The sequence below is a fragment of the Doryrhamphus excisus genome, chromosome 6 (assembly GCF_030265055.1).
Source record: "Doryrhamphus excisus isolate RoL2022-K1 chromosome 6, RoL_Dexc_1.0, whole genome shotgun sequence".
NCBI classification, from domain to species: Eukaryota; Metazoa; Chordata; class Actinopteri; order Syngnathiformes; family Syngnathidae; genus Doryrhamphus; species Doryrhamphus excisus.
This window is the reverse complement of record NC_080471.1, coordinates 15,014,603-15,037,067: the sequence shown is the minus strand read 5'-3', so window position 1 is coordinate 15,037,067 and position 22,465 is coordinate 15,014,603. Positions and strand designations below refer to the sequence as shown.

At 41.3% G+C, this 22,465-nt stretch overlaps 1 protein-coding gene across 2 annotated transcripts; it reads left to right on the top strand.

The window, feature by feature from the left end:
• The first annotated feature begins 1,323 nt into the window (after nucleotides 1–1,323).
• On the top strand, nucleotides 1,324–21,830 carry ano2a (anoctamin 2a). Of its 2 annotated transcripts, XM_058074597.1 has the most exons (29): nucleotides 1,324–1,488; nucleotides 7,316–7,491; nucleotides 7,581–7,889; nucleotides 11,138–11,233; nucleotides 11,338–11,510; nucleotides 11,593–11,647; nucleotides 11,719–11,770; nucleotides 11,858–11,913; nucleotides 12,021–12,068; nucleotides 12,143–12,207; nucleotides 12,288–12,422; nucleotides 12,491–12,651; nucleotides 12,793–12,875; nucleotides 13,083–13,094; nucleotides 14,551–14,625; nucleotides 14,732–14,788; nucleotides 15,241–15,315; nucleotides 15,465–15,666; nucleotides 16,784–16,895; nucleotides 16,965–17,022; nucleotides 17,224–17,324; nucleotides 17,410–17,573; nucleotides 17,661–17,813; nucleotides 17,997–18,049; nucleotides 18,718–18,896; nucleotides 19,004–19,109; nucleotides 19,324–19,876; nucleotides 20,059–21,641; nucleotides 21,763–21,830. In XM_058074597.1, exons 2-28 carry the CDS (start codon nucleotides 7,357–7,359, stop codon nucleotides 20,667–20,669), a joined length of 3,879 nt encoding a protein of 1,292 aa, XP_057930580.1. In that variant the 5' UTR covers nucleotides 1,324–1,488; nucleotides 7,316–7,356; the 3' UTR covers nucleotides 20,670–21,641; nucleotides 21,763–21,830. The 2 variants fall into 2 exon arrangements, with proteins under 2 accessions (XP_057930580.1, XP_057930581.1); XM_058074598.1 differs by lacking the exon at nucleotides 13,083–13,094.
• Nucleotides 21,831–22,465: the final 635 nt, after the last annotated feature.

Here is a 22,465-nt window from a genome sequence, read left to right as displayed (position 1 = left end):
AGAAGGTACTGCCTCAGTCACATTATAGCAATAGAAGTAGGTTCCTCTATCCATTCCTGAACAAGGCACTCAAATCAGGTGCCTACTCCTCCAGTCTGACACTTCTAATGTGTGTTCCTGGCAAGCAGTTTGTTGCTGTGGTCACACGGTGTGTCTTTTATGCAAAAGAAAATATATCAATGCAAACTAATGATTGAGCCATTCAGTGAACGAGTAGTTAGCAGTACACTTTGGCTTCATAGTCTGATGATCTGGGTTCAACTCTCCATTGGAACATATTTATGTGGATTTTGCAGGTTCTGCCCTCCCTTGTGTGGGTTTCCTCCAGATATACCGACGCTCTCCCACAGTCCAAAAACATGAATGTTAGGCTAACTGGAGACTAAATTTTCATCTGTGACAATGTGAGTCTAAAGGAATGTTCGTCGCTACAGTATGTGCCCTGTGATTGGCTGGTGACCAGTCTCCACCTCTCCATTAAAATCAGCAATTATAGTGGTTTTCAAACTGGGGGGGGACATCATTACATCTCCAAAAGGGGGCGAAAAAAGTTTGGGAGCTACTAAGCTAGGATGAGATCATGCTATGATCTATTTCAACTGATGTTTTCATGTGCAATATTAAGCGTAACATTCATTCATTTTCTACTGCTTATCCTCACAAGGGTCCTCACAAGTGCTGGAGCCTATCCAAGCTGTCTTCGGGCAAGAGGCGGGGTACACCCTGGACTGGTGGCCAGCCAATCACAGGGCACATATAGACAAACAACCATTCACACTCACATTCATACCTATGGACAATTTGGAGTCGCCAATTAACCTAGCATGTTTTTGGAATGTGGGAGTAAACCGGAGTACCCGGAGAAAACCCACGCATGCACGGGGAGAACATGCAAACTCCACACAGAGATAGCCAAGGGTGGACTTGAGCTAGGGTCTCCTAGCTGTGAGGCCTGCGTGCTAACCACTACTCCGCTGTGCATTAAGCATAACAATTTTTTTTAAATCCACAATCGTACTGCAATTTCACAAAAATCCTAAAGGTGGCAGTAATGCTCATCACTAAGTAAAGTAAATAATAGAGGAATAAGATGTATTGACTGCTGCCTGACATCTTTTGTCAAAACTAAACCTTTCACCGAGTGATCCAACTTGTTGAAAATTGTTATCATTAGACAACACAACAAAAAACTTGAAACAAAAAAAGGAGAGTCCTTTTTATAGTTTTGACGTTTGCTAGAGTATAACTTGCAACGTCGCCGAAACAACAACACACACGGCACTTAGTTAATCGGCATATCGCACCTTCCCTGTCTCTCTGGTCAGGGGAATTAGCAGCCTCGCCCGCGTGCCTGTTAAGCCAGGAGTGTCGGGAGCGCGCGCGGTTTGTCCACCGTCTTTGGTCCACGCCAATGCACTCATTGCAAGTCTTCTTTTTATCACTATCATCCTTCTCCACGGGGTGCCTACTGATCATCCACGACCACTGGTAAGTATATACTCTATTAATTTGAACTTGTATCACTTTAAAAGTCGCAATACGTTAGAAAACTTTGGGGTGCGTCTTGCTAGCACCTTTACACGAGCGTGTGAACATACCAAACTACTTTCATTTGAAATAGTATCATTCATTAGGAACAAAAATGGCGGTTGGGTGTTGTATCTCCTGTTGTGTGTGTGCGCGCGCGCTTTTTTCACTTGACCATCTTGGTGCGCACAACTGTTGCGCACGCAAGCGGTGACTGTAAATTAAAAAAAAAAAATTGTACGAGTGTCCTGTCCTGTCCTGCATGTAATGTGGCTTCTATGTGCTTTACATGCAGAGTGAATTCATCAATATTGTGCAAAAGTTTGCAGTTGTTACCTTAAATGACAGCAGTTCAAATCAGCTCTGTGTAATGTGTTGTTTTCCAAGACATACAGCAATAGATCGACTCCCTCAGCCCCCGGTGCCCTTTGCCCCATTAATATGAGGGTGCATTTGACCTTTCTGCCTGTGTTGTTGAGCTGTCAGCAGAGCTTACAGACCAGTAAGCCTGACAGACGCGTGTCCTCCTACAGGGGCCTACTTCACAATGACTGCAAAGATACACACATGACCATGTATTTATTTATTTACTACTGTACTGCACTGACTACATTTATACTTAATTTGGATAACGTGTTGTGCACTTATTGACAGAGTAGAGCTTTTACTATTCATAACAAAGCAGGTTCAAAATATGAGAAGATGCTGGTCAAACAATTGAAGTGAAATCATCCCCACCAGTAAGAAAATTGCACCCTCATAAAACCTTTATTAAGCATACTGTGGTGAAGTGGTTACAGAGAGTGGCGAGGAAAGCCGGTTGAGTTGAGTCGACACGCTACTTGCTCTTGCTTGTGTTAGTGTAAAAAAAAGTTATTCGTAATAAGGTGTAGAAGGTAAGTTGACTTTTTGCATGATGCTTTTTTTTTTTTTTTATAATTTGACTGTTGTATAATAAAATAAAATCAAACTACCCGCCCCATCCTTTGATGATGCAGGTGTATAGAAGTGGAGAAATTGGCTAGCTTGGCTAACTTGGCATGTCAAATTTTTGACCAACTGATCAGAGGTTGAGAAATGCTGCTGTTATTGGAGGCCTGCTAGCTGGCCCTGTGAAGGCAATCTAAAATCTGATTGCGTAAACAACCCCATTGTTGATAGTGTTTAATTGACATGGGCCAGGTTGTCTGATTCTTAAGGCATTGCGCAGATTAGATTGGCATAGCAACTCATAGAATCGGAAATCTGATTGTTGAAAGTGTCAGTTTTTAGTTTTGTTTAACTGTACAAAGAAGTTAACCTCTTTAAATAATATATCCAAAAAAAAGTAAGGTGGTTGGGAGAGATAATTTTATTATTATAGTTGGGGTCCATGTATTACCCCTTTAGCCATATTTTACGGAGCACTACTGAATTACCAATTTTGTTGCTCCTCTTTACTACCATTTTTGTAGTTGTCGTCACTTTTTTGTTTTAACTATTGCAAAAAACAGAACATACTTGTGAAGATGACTGTTGAGATATACACTTGACAGTCAATAGAAACTTTTAGACCATATTTTTCGACCTCAGCTCTTGATTTTTCTCATATGAATCATTTGTTTAGAATATTGGCATACAGAAACAAAAATCTAACCTTTCAAGAATAATTTCAAAGCAAAAAAAAAATGGTCCCAATGGTGTTGCAACCGGATGTAGCAATCCTGGTCGGGAGTTGTCACTCTCGCCCTGGACGTGGTCTATTGTCAACAGAGCTTGTGTTGTGGCATTCATGCTGGTTTCTGATTGTAGGTTGGGAACAGTCCATACACCTGGCTATATTACTGTAGAATAAAGCGGCTTCCACCATGGCCAGTGCCTGGCGATGTTGTTCACATGATGTGGCATGATGCAATTAACTGGACTAACAATACTGGCCTTTTATACGGGTCCCAAAACACAAACCTCAAATTATGCAGGCACCCACTGAGTATTGTGCAATGTGTATTTGGTCCACTTTTTCACAGAGACCAACCCATGTATACTGAACAGTGACAACATTACAACTCATCATTATCTCAACTACCTTAGCACCAAGTCAACATTAAATCCAGAAGGTATAATTACAACCATTCTATAAGTAGAAATATTCATACATTTCTATATCAAAGTTTCTATTGACTGTTAGTATATAAACGTTGAGCTTGAAGTGCATTTTAATTCTGAAAAAAAGAAAAAAACTCTTCAGCAGGACTTTTTGTCAGTCTAACCAATGCATCTCAAATTTAATACAAAATAACTTCAAATCAAATAATTTAAAATGAATTGTTTGTTGAATGCTATGTCTTTTTTTTTTAATTTACATGCTTTCATGGCCTGTAAAAATCTAAAAATCGCTCAAACAGACACCTCCCCGTGTCCTGTGATGACATGCATGTGATGACTTCGACCTTTTGAACCCATACTCTCCATTTCCAACACATGCTGAAGTGGGATTACCATTGCTAGTGTGGTTGCGTAAATGTTTAAGTGGATTGACTGCTGAAGTCAGTGCTGTATATGCAGGATGTAAAGTATGTAACCTGTTGTTTGATATGGATGCAAAGTACCTACATGTACATTTTGGGTGAAAAAAAAATTACAGTGTCATGCTACTGTAATGAGGAAAATACCATCTCTCTCATTGCCATAGTGACCATTTGTCACCCGCTGTGGTGGGCTATTGGTGTTTTATATATAAGTATTTATCATGTCATTTACATACATGGACATATATTTTTGTGCTTTAAAATATCAACAATCCAACAGCTGTTTTTGTTTGAATTGAATGTCAAGATTAAATGACAAAAAGTTCCTGGTTGAGTTGGGGGATAGCGACTTCTCGTTTAAAATCCCCCAAAACTAATAAGCCCAGTGACCAAATTACCCCAGCAGATTGTTGGAAATGGTGCCGCCGGGAGTGTGAACTTAATCCCAACCAACATCTTCAATTGGGGTGAGAAAAAAAAGTGGAGGGACAGCTTAACTTTGGCTTAAATTCTTTATCCGTCACTTAAAAACAAGCACTATCGTCACATGATACTGCAAAGTCAAAATCAACTTATGAATGGCTGACACAGAAACCTGAAATATTACTGGAAGAATGTTCTATTTATTTTAACAGTATATATTTTATACTGTTTATTATATTATTATTAATTTATATAATTGTTATATTAATTAAAAGTGCCCTTCCTGATTTATTTTTTTGCATGTGGCATTGCCACAGTTAAATGTTTCAAATCATGAAGCAAATTTTGAGTTTATTTAATGACAACACAGCTGAACATTCATTAAATGAAACATTTTATTATTAAGGGAGAAAAAATATATGTGTGAAAACATGATTGCTCTCTGAACCTAATAACTGGTTGGGCGACAATTGGTTGGCAGAAACAACTGCAATCAAGTTTGTGGTAACTTGCAATGAGTCTCTTATGGTGCTGTGGAGGAATGTTGGCCCACTTTGCAAAATTGTTGTAATTCAGCCACATTGGATTTTGGATCACTGTCCTGCTGCAGGACCATTCATTTCAGCCTGAGGTCACAACAGATGGCCGGACATTCTTCTTCAGGATTTTTTGGTAGACAGCAGGTTTTCATGGTTCCAATTATATATACAGCCCCAGACCATCACACTACCACCAGTATATTTTACTCTTGTTACATCTTTACGCTATGTTATATTTCTGAAATGCAGCATTAACTCTACGCTAGATGTATACCTTCCAAAAAGGGCAGAAGTCAGCATTTGTGAGCAGCAGTATGGTTTCATGCCAAAAAAGAGTACTACAGATGCAGTATTTGCTTTAAGAATGTTAATAGAGAAGTACAGAGAAGGTCAGAGGGAGCTGCATTGTGTCTTCTGTAGATCTGGAGAAAGCCTATGACAGGGTGCCTAGAGAGGAACTGTGGTATTGTATGAGGAAGTCTGGAGTAACACGGAAGTATGTTGAAGTGGTGCAGGACATGTATGAGGACTGTAAGACAGTGGTAAGATGTGCTGTAGGTGTGAGAGAAGAGTTCAAGTTGGAGGTGGGACTGCATCAGGGATCAGCTCTCAGCCCCATCTTGTTTGCTATGGTGATGGACAGGTTGACAGATGAGGTTAGACAAGAATCTCCATGGACTATGATGTTTGAAGATGATGATTTGTAGTGAGAGTAGGGAACAAGTGGAGGAGATTCTAGAAGAGTGGAGGTTTGCCCTGGAAAGGAGAGGAATGAAGCTTAGCCGCAGAAAGACAGATTATATGTGTGTGAATGAGAGGGATCCAAGTGGAAGAGTGAGGTTACATGAAGAAGAGATACAGAAGGTGGAGAATTTTAAGTACTGTTTTTGCCAATGGGATGTTGTTGTGGGGTCTTTTGTGACCTCTTAGATGAGTCGCTCCTGGGAAGGTTCACCACTGTTCCATGTTTTTGCAATTTGTGGCTAAATGGCTCTCACTGTGGTTTGCTGGAGTCCCAAAGCTTTAGAAATACCCTTATGGCCTTTTCCGGACTGATAGAGCTCGATTAATTTCAGTTAAGTTATGTTTTAACGGGAAGGCAATCACTTTTTCACACAGGGCCATATAGGTTTTAATTTTTTTTCTCCCTTAGTAACAAAACATTTTATTTAAAAAATGCATTTTGTGTTCTGTTTTCTTTGACTAATATATACATTTGTTTGATGATATGAAGCATTTAAGTGTGACAAACAATTTTGTAGGCTGTATATGTGATTGTTGTGGTAGCTCTTTCACAAACATTTTATGATTTTGTTATCCATTTCTAAGTCTTCTTTGTGACCCTAACACCCACAAGCAAATATGTTTGACAAATCTAAGAAAATATGCTTTATTAAACTCAAGTGCAGAGCACATTTTTGACAACATTGACAGCAATTTGCCAAGCACGGTAGGATCTCGTGGGCCTTATTTTTTGATGCCTAATTTTGTGGATTTTTATTCCCCCAAATGACGTTGCAGTGTTTGTTCGGTGTTTGCTGCGATAAAATTGGGTGAGAAAGAGAAACTTACAAAAAATGGTTGTGTTTCTAAGTTGATTTTGTCAAGAATAAGTAATAAATGAACAATATAAAGAACAAAAAGCCTGAGAAAAGCATGCACACACAAAAATGTGCTAAATATGGTTTATTCAGTCACAGTACACCTGTATCCCTATAAGGAAAAGATTAAATATGTTATCTCAGATAAGAAAAAAATAAAATAAAAACATTTGCAGTTAAAAATAATTTACACTGAAGACAATACAAACACTTTCAAAGGACATTACTTGTGTATCTTTAGGCTTCATTTATTTACTTTTCTGTTGATTTAATTTTTACACATGTGCCCATTTTACACAAATGCATGCACAGTTTAGAAAACAAACTCCCTTACAGGCTCCCTTATTATCTGCTGTCTGCTCTGTCGTCCACAAATGAAATCATTCTCCGTGCATGTTTTACGGTGGAAAAGTGCCTATTGATCGTTAACTTTTGTTAATGTTCCGACACATTGCACATAGTTTACACCTGCTGCTGCTCGGGGACCAATTCAATTGGCCATAATGTGCGGGAAAGTTGCGGGAATTGAAGAAAGTTATGAGGCCATGCATAATTTGCTGTGATAGGTCGAATTTGTATGAATCCCTGGAGGATCTGCATAATATACACTAATTTATTGCAACATTAAGTCCACAATGAGGTTATATCCGGTACAATAGCTACTGTATGTATAATATTGTTCATTAACAAAGGCAATAATACTCCTGTTTTCCACCAGAGGGATGAAACGAAAAAGAGCGTTTGTCCGTCATCACAGCAATGAGTGAGTCGTCGTCCATTCACTCTGCAAAGCTTGTTTCCTTGGCCCATTCGCTCTCCGGACTTGGCCTCGACGCCGCTAATGGAGGCCCCGCCGCTGTCAGCCTGCCTGACAATGACGAGCCTCCTCCTTCGGTACAATGACCCATTTCTCAGTGTACTCATCTTATTCACTACAACACTCCTCATGCGTCCTAATTTATATCATTTGTTTCTTTATGTAGGAGTCTGGCATTGACCTCGGTCCAGGGCTTTTCTTTGCTGACGGCAAGAGAAAGGTGGATTATGTGCTGTGTTACAAATACAAAAAGAGACGGGCATCCAGGGGACGGCTCTCTATTGCTTCCAATGGTAGCATTCCAATACCTATACCTGGCTTGTGGGAAATGGATCCGGAGTCTGCGGATGCTGGAGGAGCTCCTTCAGGAGATGCGGAGGAATCCAAGCTCTCAGAGGAGGAGAAGGCTCTAATAAGGGAGGAGTTTGAAGCTGGGCTGCTTGAAGCTGGATTGCAACTAGAACGTGATAAAGAGGTACGTACTCCCTGCTTTCTACGTAATTGCTCTGATTTCTTCGGGCATACATTTATGGGTCACTCTTAAGTGAAGTGAACGCAAATCCTGTCGTTGGACTGCTGCCAAACAGGTCAAGGATGAGTCAGAGTTTGAAGCTGAGGACAGGCTTGTGCTCTTAAGTGTGTCCCTCTGCGATGCATTGGATTTAGACTGCAGTTTTATTTGGAAGATGTACACTACATATTTAGTATATACATTTTATATATATATACAATTATACAAGGTGGAGGTGGGACTGCATCAAGGATCAGCTCTGAGCCCCTTCTTGTTTGCTATGGTGATGGACAGGCTGACAGATGAGGTTAGACAAGAATCTCCATGGACTATGATGTTTGCAGATGATATTGTGATTTGTCGTGAGAGTAGGGAACAGGTGGAGTGGAGGTTTGCACTGGAAAGGAGAGGAATTAGATTAGCCGCAACAAGACAGAGTATATTTGTGTGAATGAGAGGGACCCAAGTGGAAGAGTGAGGTTACAGGGAGAATAGATACAGAAGGTGGAGAATTTTATGTACTTTTTTTGCCAAGTGTCTTTCTAATGGTGTTTCTTATGGTAGCGTCATGAACACTGACCTTAAGTGAGGCCTGTCGTTCTTTGGATGTTGTTTTGGGGTCTTTTGTGACCTCTTAGATGAGTTGTCAGGGGAGAGTGAGGTTACAGGGAGAAGGGATACAGAAGGTGGAGAATTTCAAGTACTTGGAATCAAAAGTTCAGAACATTAGAGATTGTGAAAAGGAGGTGAAGAAGCGTGTGCTGGCAGGATGGAACGGATGGAGAAAAGTGTGTGTGCTGTGTGATAGAAGAGTTTCAGCAAAAATGAAAGGAAATGTATACAAAACTGTGTTGAGACCAGCCATGTTGTTTGGTCTAGAGACAGTGCCACTGAGGGAAAATAGAGGAAGCAGAACTGGAGGTAGCAGGGATGAGGATGCTGAGGTTCTCATTGGGAGGTTTATAAGGTTTGATAAGGGAGTGATCAAACACCCTGGCATCGATTGGCATAGCCTGTGTGAAGCTCTCAAACAGAACCCATTGATGTTTTACAGCTGATATTCTCAGCTCAGTGTCGGCAACCTTACATGACACAGTACACGTATAGGGACTTAACACAGGGACGGCAGGACTTATTATGCCTATAATTATGTATTTATACTGTATATTCAAAAACATACACATAAATACATAATATCTAAAGTAAAGTAAAAAATTACAATCAAGATGTAATAAATAAAAAAAAATGTCATTGCCTTCAACACATAATCATCATTTTTAAATAATTTATTAAAACAGATATTGTACTAAGTGGATTATGTCCACTATGTTGGTTACCTATTCATAGTAACATACTAAGCATAATGGGTTCACTTGTTTTAGAAGTGCATGCATTGTACATCTGGGTAGGTTTTGTGTTGTGTTTTGTTGGGCATTGTGCGTTGCGATGGCACTTGCGTGTTATATCAGCTGCTGTTTTGGCTGAGGATTAAGACTGGCTGACCGTAAGTGTGAAGCCAAAGGCCAGATTATAGGGCCTTATTAGAGAGTGACAGAAGTGTTTGTGCTGGCACATGAACACATATGGAGGGTGACGGGGTGGGTTTCGCTTTGATTGAATGTGTAGACGCGTGTGCTGTGTTCAGTCGTCACTCTGGACCATCTGTCCATTTGTTTTTTGAAGGGTGCATTTCAGTATTCAGTGTTGGGAGTACCAACACTTTGGCTGATGCTGCCAGAGATGTATCCATTTAAGAATATGTTTATTATTGTGGTTTTGGAATGTATGTATTACTGAGTCATTACTGAGGGCTGTTTATTCAGTAGAGCATGTGTATTACATGATTCTGTGTATATCTAATACTGTATATGTCAGTTTCATGGGAATGTAACATGTCAAATAGACTAGCACGATAGTGGTACAGTTTTGAGTTCACCCAAAACCTTCAGAAAAAAATGCCTCAAAAGTCAAACAAAACCTCACTTGTGTTGTGCTTTTTCTTTGGCTTTTTGGGTGTTTTTGTGATGCTACCACAAAAGATGATGATAACCATTGAACCAAGTTACTGTGCCATAGGAACGGTGCATTCCGATCCAATATTGATGTTGGATATCCAATAAAGCCAATATTGTATTATATCGGCCTGCGTCTAAAATTGTCAACACTCTGATACAAGCAGTTGATTCCAGACTCCTCTCCAGAACATTTATCTAGCAGTGGTCAGGGCGAGCCCATGTGATCACCGCTAATGAGTTACTAAGTGGTAATGAGTTTGAGAGATTAAAATCTGAAAAAGACATTGGAGCTGAGTGCAAAACTTGTGATGCACAGGTTCTCCGTGATGAACACAGAACTGGGGAAGTTTAATATAACCAACCTCATCACTTATTTGAAGTGGGATCAAACAGGAAAACGCCAAAGGGATGGCAAAAAAATCAGCGAAGATAGCCAGCCTTACACAGCCAGCGTCGTGTGTAATGTTGGGTTTAAATGCTTAATTGTGCACCTCGAAGCTAGCTAAACATCGCATACACCAGATTCATAAAGAAGTAAATGGTTCGTTTTTTTCTCATGCCTACTGTTGCCGTTGCTACTATTGCTTTCTGTTTGAGTAACATCACTTGATCAAGCCTTTTCCAACATTCCACACTTCAAAATAAGTAATAAAAGCATATGAGTTGTGCTGATATCAGTTATCGGCTGATATCCAAGCCTGCAATATCGTATCGCAAGTGATACAAGTGATAAGGCTAAGCCGATGCTTAGCTGAATGCTAAAATATAACTCAAAAAGCAGCCCCAGAATAAAGTTAGTGTTAATTAATATTTATCTGACAGTGGAAAACTGCGCATTATTGTTATCTTAGTAAAGGCATCGTATTTTAATACAGCTGTCGTTTAGCTCACAATGTGTGTACCTAATGTTGCGGCCAGTTGCAAATGTTGCTTTATGAACACTTGACACCCTGGCATGAAGGTCACTGCTGTAATTAAATAAGCAAGTTGGATTCAGAGGTCTCCGGTCAGTGCTCTCATCCCATACTTCACGTCATCATTAACGACCAAATATCCCGTTATGGAGCCTTTGGGTCATTCCTTCTGTCAGTTAAAGGCAGGTTTATCCCGCTCCAACAACAGCAGTCAAACAAACAAGTCATTCAGACGTTTCTGCTGTATATTTGTTGTTGACGCTTATGTTTATAATGTATGCAGAGGGCAAACGGCATAAGTTTTATTCGGCTGCACATCCCATGGTCGATACTGAGTCGAGAGGCGGAGCTTCAGAAGATCAAAGTTGCTGTGAAAAAGGTAGTTCAGCACAGTACTTTACACGTTACTGTTATAATGCCTGTAGTTTGCCCTGATATTAGCTCATACTCAGCAACTCCTCTCCCTTTTTTTTTTCCGAGCAGAAATTTGAATTACGGAAAAGGACGGGCATTGCAGGACTGTGGGACTCCTTTGTCACAATCATCAACACACCCTTTCAGCCGGACGTCCCAGACTTTGATATCCAGCAAGAACCGCAGACGCACACCTGTTTCAAAACACTCAAGCACCCTTTCATCAGAGACAAGCTTCATCTGTGAGTAGCACCGTGCTAACTGAAGCACACCCATGGAAACAACTCTATCAGCAAGTAAACATATTCTCATCACTTCCTGCAGGTACGACATCACATCCACAGAGACGGTCTTTGACAATGCAACACGCAGCAGAATCGTAAGTGCCGCTTATAGATATTGTTGTGCATTAGGATGATACACTTCATGTGTTTTTATCTTTGTGTGCAGGTTGCAGAGATTATTTCACGCACAACCTGCAGACACACTTGCCAAACCACTGGTGAGGATAGGATTGGTCCTGTGCTTGTTTTGTGTCCCGTATATGATATCCAACACAGGAGGCTGACTTTTTTGCGCTTTACTGCAGGCATCATGTCACTAGTAGCTCGGGATGTCTACATCTCTGCCTTTCCTTTGCATGATGTAAGTATAAAAATGATGTTTTCTTTTTTAAGAATTTAGGAATACAGATAAATGTAGCATGTTTCATGGGCTTTGCATTGCATTATATTCAATTATCTTGAACCCAGGGGTCGTTTTCCAGGAGAGGATGTAAAGATCAGCGAAATGATAGACAGGTGAGCTTATTTATTCTGTTCATGAAGAAAAACATTCCACAATTACGTATTCACATGCTTTGATGTCCATGCAGGTCCTCCATGACGAATGGGCCAACTATGGAGTCATGCACAAATACCAGCCTGTGGATCTCATCAGGTTTGTATATTGTACACACTAAATAATGCACAAAATGCTCCAATTGTTCATCAGTATTTCTAAATATATTTCTTGTACAGGAAGTACTTTGGGGAGCAGATTGGCTTATATTTTGCCTGGTTGGGTGTTTATACTCAGCTCCTCATCCCTCCATCGGTACTGGGCATCATTGTCTTCCTCTATGGTATCTTTACTGTGGACACTAATGTGCCAAGGTAGGCTGATACTAAGGCAATGTATTATCTATGATGAGTGCACGCCTTACAGTGTCTCCATTGTGAAGTCAGGAGACATGCGATGACAACCTGAACATCACCATGTGTCCACTGTGTGACGGAGTGTGTGACTACTGGCAGCTGAGTACGGTGTGTTCACTGGCTAAGGCATCCTACCTGTTTGACAACGGAGCTACGGTTCTCTTCGCTATCTTCATGTCTCTATGGGGTAACTGTCATTTTTTGTCTGACATTTTTGACAAAAATCGAGGTTTCACCCTATTAATGTTTTTTTCTTATTCTTGCATTCAGAATGTATTTTTCACAAATACAAATAATCAACTTAAAAAATATGCTTTGTCTTCTCTAGCGGCCTGTTTCCAGGAGCACTGGAAAAGGAGACAGATGTGTCTCAAACACACTTGGGACCTAACCAGCTTGGAGGATGAGGAGGTACATCTATCAAATCTAAGAATAGTGCACATGAAGCAATTTTCAGCATCTCTAAATCCTTCCTGCCCATTTTCCACATGGGTTTTGTTTAATCCCAAATCAGTCAAGGAAAGAGTGTTACCCTCAGCTGAGTTATAAAAAGCACACACCCTGTTCAACTCATTCACATCTCTGGTACTCTTGTTTCTTTAAATGTGCTGCCTGAAGGAGCGGGTCCAGGTGAGCATGTTTCTGTAACCACTTCATGCAACTGTAATAGCAAAATTAATCATCATTATAAAAAATTAATCATGATGTAGTTTTAGTGAGCTCATTGAGAGCATGATGATGCTTTTTATGAGATATTGAGAAATCATGCCTAAATCAAGAAGGTATGGCAACAAAAATCTTACACTTAATTTACAATTCCATAAAAACAATGAGCAACAATGGCCGATAGCATAATAAATAGAAATGCATGACTGTATCCCATGTGGCTTTTTCTGGAATGTTCTGTCATGCAAATAACACAATTACAGTGTATTTTGGAAGTGAGTTAGTAGCAGACCACCACAATGTACCCCCACTGGACATCATATGTACACTATTTGGGAGATATAAAATAACAAGAAATGCAGTGTTGCAGACCACCATAGTGTATCCCGCTGGACATCATCCATATTTCCATCACAATAGACCAGGTGTGTTGACCCCATGGCTCTTTGCTCTTATGAAGGCATGAAAGCATATCAAAGTTTAGTTCTTTACGGTATTTGCGTGCACACTTTGCTTGAGATTATGGCACACATTGAATGAAAATAGTTCCCCGGTCGCATTGCTCTTTCGAGTAAATAACTCATATTTTTTGTTGTTGTTTTTGTTGTTGAGCACAAAGGCAAGCCACTCTGCCTTTTATGTCAGGCATCTTTATTGCATTTCAAAGCTTCAAATATTCAGCAACACTTCAGCTCACTCCACGCCAACATCAATCTGGAATTTACAATAAATCTGGCTGAAAGGTATGTGTGTGAGGAGGGAATGATGTTCATGTGTATGATGTGGCTTTTTTGCAGTAACATCATAAAAAACTGGCCAACCCTGTGATAGACAAATGGATAAAAACACAATTAGAGTGCCATTTGTCTACTAAGCTGGGAAGTTAGTAAGCGGCAGATGCCAAAATAACCTAATTCCATGCTGTAGACCCTAAGAGACCAGGGTCCACCCTCGGCCATCTCTGTGTGGAGTTTGCATGTTCTCCCCGTGCATGCGTGGGTTTTCTCCGGGTACTCTGGTTTCCTCCCACATTCCAAAAACATGCTAGGTTAATTGGCGACTCCAAATTGTCCATAGGTATGAATGTGAGTGTGAATGGTTGTTTGTCTATATGTGCCCTGTGATTGGCTGGCGACCAGTCCAGGGTGTACCTCTCCTCTCGCCCAAAGACAGCTGGGATAGGCTCCAGCACCCCCCGTGACCCTCGTGAGGAAAAAGCGGTAGAAAATGAATGAATGAATGCTGTAGACCACCATAATGTATCCCACTGGGCATCATGTGTTTTATCTTGTGGATTTTAGGCCAATTATGACATATCAATACTAATAATACTACTCAGGTACTCAATAAAATAGCAAAGTTGTGTTCTTCATACCAAAAACAGTGTGTATGTATCTTTATGTGTGTTTGTGCGTTGTAGGAAGAGCTGAGGCCGGAATATGAAGAGGCTTTACAGGAGAAGAAGGATAAAATGAAAGCACAGCGGAAAAAGAAGGTCGTATCTGATGATGCTTAACATAGACTAAAAATATCACACCTTCCGATGCTTCATGCCAACATGATCACTACCAAAGTTTCATCAAGTTGTGATTGTCTTGCAGCTGACTCAAAGTGGAGTTGGAGCCGACGGAGAGAAGGACCAGATGCTGGCCTTCCAGGTATTGCTGCCTTTGTGTGGGAGGTTTGCTGGAGGGGTGGGAGGGGCTGTTGCATTAAGGTGATTTAAACCTCGCCTGGGAGCTAATGCTTTTACCCCTAATCTCATTTGTCCAACAGCACTAGCCACACTGAGGTTTGCAAATGTTATGCAAACAAACATTAGAAATTGTCCTGGGTGGACAATTACTTTATGACACGGCAGCTGCCTGTGTATGAGTTTTAATAATGTGCATTGGGAGGAACCCCCCCCCTTTAGCTTTGGTTGTGTCCAAAGCTGCTTACCTGCCTGAGATTAGCCCAGATTACTGGTGGAGAGAGAAAGGGAAGGGAGGGGGTGAGGGGGATTTTATCTGGCAAACATACACCTGCCAGACAGAAAACATAACACGTGTGTGCAGAAATCCATGAATGTTGAAAGATAATAATGTAATTTTTTTTCCCTTCTTGACAGCAAGAGCCAGAGTCCTTGGACATTGAGGATCACCTGTCAGGTTACCTCATCAACGTGTCCACATTGCTTTTTCTGGTACTTCTTACACCTACATTACATAGTACAGCTTTTTAATTGTTGTTATTCTTGTTACTTATTATCTTTAATGATCTTAAATTGTATCTGGTAATATTGTCATTTTGGCATTTGTGAAAATACACAGTATAGTGTGTGTGTGTGTCCAGGTGTTTGTGACCTTTTCTGCCGTGTTTGGGGTGGCAGTGTATCGCATCTGCATGTTAAGTGTGTGGTCCATGAACCCCGATCCCGAAGCCAAAGCTAGCGTGAGGATGACAGTCACCACCACAGGCATCATCCTAAACATGCTGGTCGTACTGGTGTTGGAGGAGGTCTACGGAGCCATTGCTGTTTGGCTGACCGAGCTGGGTAACATATAATAGTATTTGTTATCGTTTTCATCATCAGTTTATTCATCATCAGAAAAATGGGGCATAAGCAGCATAGAAAATGGATGGATGAATCTGTCGCAGATACCCAAAAATATTATCACAAAATACATTTTACAGAGAATACTGACACCAACACGGTGTCATTCTAATTCTAAACTTAACTCAGTTGAACTTTACTGTAAACCTCAGCAGCAGCATTACATGCACCGACCCAAATCACTTTCTGTCATATGTCTCCTTTAAACTGTTTGGTTATAATCCTATTGTAACACATGCTACATTTTTACTTTGCTATACTTCTTCTTTGCTATGACTCTTTTCAGTCGTTTCCTGGCATTTGCAACTTTTTTTCAGCTGTAAGCAGTTTTCTTTCATACTCACAAATATGCAGTGCACCTGAACGTATCATCAGCCCAGCTCCCAGGTCATGGTTCTGTGTGCGTTCAATGAACAAATAAATCATACACAGTAAAGATCATTAAATGAGTCCATGGCTAGAATCTGTTTATAGTGTCCCAAATGAAAAAAAAATCACTTTCCATTCTTCACAAAGACTGGGTCACCACTTCATGGATGCTTTGCACTGTTTGGCAATAACTATACAGTAACTGAGACAGTGTATGAAAGCCAAGACATGTTGTGCAATGATTTTCGTCCAAATTTTGTCCTAAATAAAAAAAAAAAAACACAGATTTGTCAAACACTGAGACACCGTGCGTTGGTATGCCTCATCGGTACATGGCACCGTGCTTGAAAGGAGGAAAGAGACAGTTCATTGTTCTGTTTGTTGTATGAACCACCCACACATGCATTATAAATATGTTTAAAGAATTCCCTGTCTGGAATCTGTCTATGGTGTTCCAACTCTAAAAGAAGCACTGGCCAGTCTTCACAGTTACTGAGCCACCACACTGACTCGTTTGTTAGGGGCAGTTTGGCCTTATTAGACTGTGTACAAAAACAGAGATGTATTTATGGCAATCATTTTCAAAAAACGAATTGCTGCATGTTGCTGGAAAACATTTTTTGGAGATCAGATTTTTAGGGGTTGAATAAGCAGGTGATTATGTGTTTGCTATTTATTGTTCTTGCAGAGCTTCCAAAGACGAAGGAAGAGTTTGAGGAGAGGTTGATCTTCAAATCTTTCTTCCTGAAATCCATGAACGCCTTTGCACCTATTTTTTATGTGGCCTTCTTCAAGGGCAGGTTAGTGTCAGTTAGCCCCTTGACACCCCCAACCCCTTTTTTGTTAATTACTGTGTTGTCTTCATTCAGGTTTTCCGGTCGGCCTGGCGACTATGTTTACGTCTTCAGCGACTATCGTATGGAGGAGGTGCGTCTTTGTGTTTTTTGGTTGTTTGTGGTGTCAGTGAATGCATCTTGCGGTCTGTCTAGTGACAATGAGGAAGTGTCGTTGCAATGACAAACAGACATTAGATGTGTTTGTTGATTAAATAAATGAGTTTCGGTAGTTAAAGTGCTATTTTTGACAGCGCTACTTTAAATGTGTGTTGTTTTTTTTGTTTTCCCACAGTGTGCACCTCCAGGCTGCCTCATCGAGCTGTGCATTCAACTCAGTATGATAATGCTGGGAAAACAGCTCATTCAGAATAATGTCTTCGAGGTTCTCGTTCCGTATGCTCACTTCTTCTCTTCTCACTCCACAAAACTGCACGCCTTAGGAGTCATAGTCATTGTTGTGTTTGTGTGTTCTTTTTAGTAAGTTGAAGAAGATGTACAGAACCATCCAAGAGCAAAACGGTGAGGACGGAGGAGATGAGGAGGAGATGAATGAAGCAGATGAAAAGAGATCAAAACAACAATTCCACAAAGATTTTGCTCTCGAGCCCTTTGAGGGTGTCAGCCCGGAGTACATGGAGATGAGTGAGCATCTACTCCTCTTCCTCCTCTAACATTCACTCTCTCCTTCCCTCTTCTTGTCACATGAGCCATATGTCTTTCTGTCTGCAGTCATCCAGTATGGATTTGTATCCTTGTTTGTGGCCTCCTTCCCACTGGCGCCTGCATTTGCTCTTCTCAACAACGTCATTGAGATCCGACTGGACGCTTCCAAGTTTGTGACTGAGATCAGGCGGCCGGATGCTGTGAGGTGTAAAGACATAGGTACATACAGTATTCTCCACACACCCACTCTGTGATTCTTCTCTGTGTGAATGTGAAACTGTCCAGCGATTTTTAATCACTTTATTGACCTTCACTTTCCCTCCATGTTTGTCTGTCTCTCCCGCACCAAACACTTCAATCTTTCCCACCCTTTGTTTCTGTTCTTGTGCATGCAATCTCCAGGAATATGGTACAACATTCTCTGTGGAATCAGCAAGTTTTCTGTCATTACCAATGTAAGTGTGTGTGAGACCTAAGAGATAGATGGGCTTATTGAGGTCCTGTGCGCTTAGTCGATTCATGTAACTAACTAATGTAACTACCCTCAATTCTCCATTGAAGGCATCTATTCATGATGTTTGCAACTGAACAGCAACTGAACTACAGTATGCAGTCAGTATGCGGAGAAACGGTATTTTCGTAAGTTAAATGCTTTACTGGTCGGCACGGCGGTCTAGTGGTTAGTGCGCAGACCTCACAGCTAGGAAACCAGGGTTCAATTACACCCTCGGCCATCTCTGTGTGGAGTTTGCATGTTCTCCCCGTGCATGCGTGGGTTTTCTCCATTTGGAAGTAAGCCCTGGATGAAGTTTGGGATGGCTCAAAACACTCGGTTTCAGAAGGTGTGGTAAAACTGGATGGGTGTGATGTCACACATAGGTGGGCTTCCTTATATGGGAATGCGCTGTAGGCGCTCCCAGGAAGCGTTTCTTCGAATGTAAGGGAAAGCTACATTTGTTTACAATTCCTAACAACATTGGAGTTCCTGATTCCCTACCAGCAAAAGAAAACACTTGTTTAGGTAAATAAATGGTTTAGATACGTAAATAAACACCCTGTCTATAATGCAAGTAGACAGTTGGTAGTAGTACAAGTATAATGACTTGTTTCTTTGTCTCGCCAGGCATTCGTTATTTCCTTCACGTCAGAGTTTGTGCCACGCATGGTCTACCAGTACATTTACAGTGTCAACAGCACCATGAATGGCTACACAGAACACTCGCTGTCCTACTTCAATGTCACCAATTTCCCAACGGGCACCGCACCCAACACTACACTCATCACTGGAGTCTCCTTGTGCAGGTCAGGACGACTCTTTTAAATATGGCCGCCCCACATAAGCCATAACCTTGTGTAGTAATAAGTGGTTGTAATCATTGTTTACAAAATCCCGCCTTTTTGGTCATTAGGTACAAGGACTACAGGGACCCCCCATGGGCACCGGATCCCTACACCTTCTCTAAACAGTACTGGTCTGTTCTGGCAGCAAAACTGGCCTTTGTGATATTCTTCCAGGTAAGAAATTGGTGTATCTTAATTAGAATGGAGTGTAGACAGATCTATATTTTTATTTGGGGGGAGAAGGGGGTCAGGCTTTACAGACTTGGATCGATTGGTTTGAATGGATGCTACTATTTGAGGAAATACAGTAACCATTCATCCCAGATGGCATTGTTTGTACTCTTTGATGAATAAGTACTTAATGACAATAGGTTTGGACTTCTTTCAGAACCTGGCCATGTTCCTTAGCATGTTGGTAGCCTGGATGATCCCCGATGTGCCAAATTCACTGCGGGAGCAGCTGAAGAAAGAAAGCATGATGCTGATGGAGTTTCTGCTCAATCAAGACCAGGAAGCACGTGCTAAATTGCTCTCGTCCCAACGCTCTATCCGTTGCTTTCCCACCAACATAGACATTGTGGTGGAAGCACCTCGAGAGGAGGAAGAACCGCAACAGGACCAGGAGGAAGATGAGGAAAAAGCAGAAGTTAATGTCACTCTGGAAGGACCCAGTAGGAACAGTGACAGTGATCCAGAGGTTGGGAAGTCATCTGATGATGACGGTGGAAGAGGAGATGAGGAGCAAGCATGTGAGGGAGAAGATGAGGCGGCGGAAAAGGCTGAGGAAGAGGAGGAAATTAAAACAAGTGAGACAGAAGATGGAACAAATGAAAACAATAGTGAACCTGAAAGAAAGGAGGAGGAATATGATGCTGGGACGACCACCGATGAGTATGAGAGTGTGGATCTGGACGCCCTTATGAGTCAGTTGGGCCTCTTAGGTAAGACAAGAACGTTCCACTTCTTTTGATGGGTGACTTTCATATTTTAACTGTCGATTAATGTTTTAAGTTTGCCACAAGAAATGTCCATAATGGCCGACATACCTTGCAGAGCAAGTTTTAAATGCCTTTTTGTTTTGTCAACAGCATCCTTATTGTCTCTCATATTTATTTTCATGCAGATGAAGAACCCTCAACAAACACATTGAAAGATCCAGAGATACCACCATCCAGCAACAAACAAGATCTTCCATCCAATCCGCCATCCAAAAGTGGTTCCTGCCAGAGCAGCTCCATGACAGAAATATCACCATCCCAAATCGACGCAAGGCTCTTTGCTCCCATTGCTCCTCCTCCCAGAGAGCCAGGTGCCAGGGCGAAGGCCCGCTGCTCCACCCTGCCTTCGCGCCACCGAGGAGCCGATGCCTGCTACAGCCTGCCGAGACCCAGCCACTCCAGCAGCCTCACCAGATTCCATCAGCAGGCTTCTCTGGTGGCCTTTGAATCATCGCTATCAGCCAACCCTTTCTCCACACAGGCATCACCTTCATTTCCACATCCCGAATCCCCACAGCAGCCCAAAACCTGCAGTGAACTATTCACTCTAAAGGGCCCTCCGCCACAGCGGCCTCGCTCTCGGGGCAAAGGCCGTTGTTCCACCCTCCCCTCAAGACAAAGAGACCCCGGCTCAGAGGAACACTCCACCAAGCCTAGCCATTCTACCAGCTTCACAAAGCTCGGAGACAGAGTGCCCCCATCTCCCAGTGAACTTAAACGCACCACACCAGTATGAGAGGGGGTGGGAGGCCTGAAAAAAACAGAGGGAGGGAAGAATTGGGAGGAGGAGGACCATCCAGATTATTATCTTGTCTGTGCCTGGAGCTTCACCCCTGTTGGCCCTCCCTATTTGCATCCATGATACCTGGGGTCTGATCAGGGACCTCTTATTTTACATACTGTGTGTATATCACAAGACAGGTTAGCAGTAATCCTAACAAGGATTGAAGCGGACAATTCAGAGAAATTGACTGTTATCTTCTGATATGAGAATCTTTTTATCCTTTTTATTTTTCTTCCTTTGTTTTTTGGAGTTTGTTTTTTTTGCCTACAAACGCAGCTCATAATAGTCAGACTGAGGAAGCTATATCAAGCTCAGCTAGTTACGCTTGTAGATCATGTTTATTTTTAGAGGTTTTGATACAAATATGATGAATTATAATAAAAGAACAACATATTTTTATGTGTTTTTTATCCTTGTGAAATGCCAAGGTCCTCTGAGTTAATAGTATGAGGTTGTAGCAACATATGAGTGTCTTCTGCCCCCTTGTGGTGTAGAGTGAAACATACACTAGACATCCCTAGTATCCCTATGATGCTCAGTAATTCTGAGCATTAATGCTGTGTTTTTGTTGCTATCCATTGTCTGTATGTGGTAATTGATATGATATGGGGTCACGTGTTGTTGTGTATTAACCATACAGGTAAAAGTTCTCAATTATTTTCTTATAATTAGCTGATATTTCAGCCTCTCAGCATGCACTTACAATGTCATGGTTGATTAAGTGTCATATATTTCATTATTCATCACAGTTATTTCATTTTAATTTGATTGATTTCTAACTTGAACAGCCCTTTATGCGGAGTGACTCTCCTGACGGGAAGGCTTCTGTTTCTCCTCCTGGATTGGCTCCTCCTACTCCCTGTCCTGCCACTGAATGGGTCCTTTGTGGGGGTTTCCCCAGCATTCCAAAGGGAATACCTACAGGTGAGGGGACACAAACATTTGTCCTGCATTCGGATAACTACAACCGCACGCTCAATGAAATATGCAAACTCCTTCTGGAGAAGTTAAAGCTTTCCATTGCTGAGTAAACTCCTCTTTGCAGCAACTCCCAAGACTGTGATCACCGGTGCAGGATAAGAGGGAGGGCAGGATACAAAGTTTTCCACCCAGGTGAGCGATCACACACTCAAAGACACACACACACACAAATGTAGGAAAGATCAGGTAGAGCAATATTTGCCTTTTGTTCGTAAGTCTTTACAGAGGATCTAACAGGATGTGTGTGTTTAAACTGACTAGTAGAAGAAGCTTACTATTTGAATAGACAATACTAAAAATCATTATAGGCTCCAGTTTCATGTTTTTCAGATGCTCTCATTTAGTATTTTAAAATTTTTGAGATAGTTGTTATGGAGTTGAACACACACACGCCTTCCCTCTGTTGGAACTTGTCTATGGAAAACATTGCCTGCAGCTCTTCAAATGATAACACTACTATGCTGACCGTGAAGTCTTTTCAACAGTACTACTTTCTATTTAATAATAGCTGATTCTAAAGGATTTAAAACAGTACACGTTACAATCATTTGTAATGTAAAAAAAAACTCCCCATGTTTTATCTACACCCATGGGCAGAGTCCACAGGAAGGAGGACTTTATAATCTTTACATCTGTAAATTCCTTCATTTGTTTATCTTTTTGCCCTTTGGTATCTGCTCTTGTCCTTAAATCTGCTATTTGTCATGTTCGCCTGAGACTTTAGTAGGAAATTGTACAAAAGATGGATAGATAGATCGATAGACAGG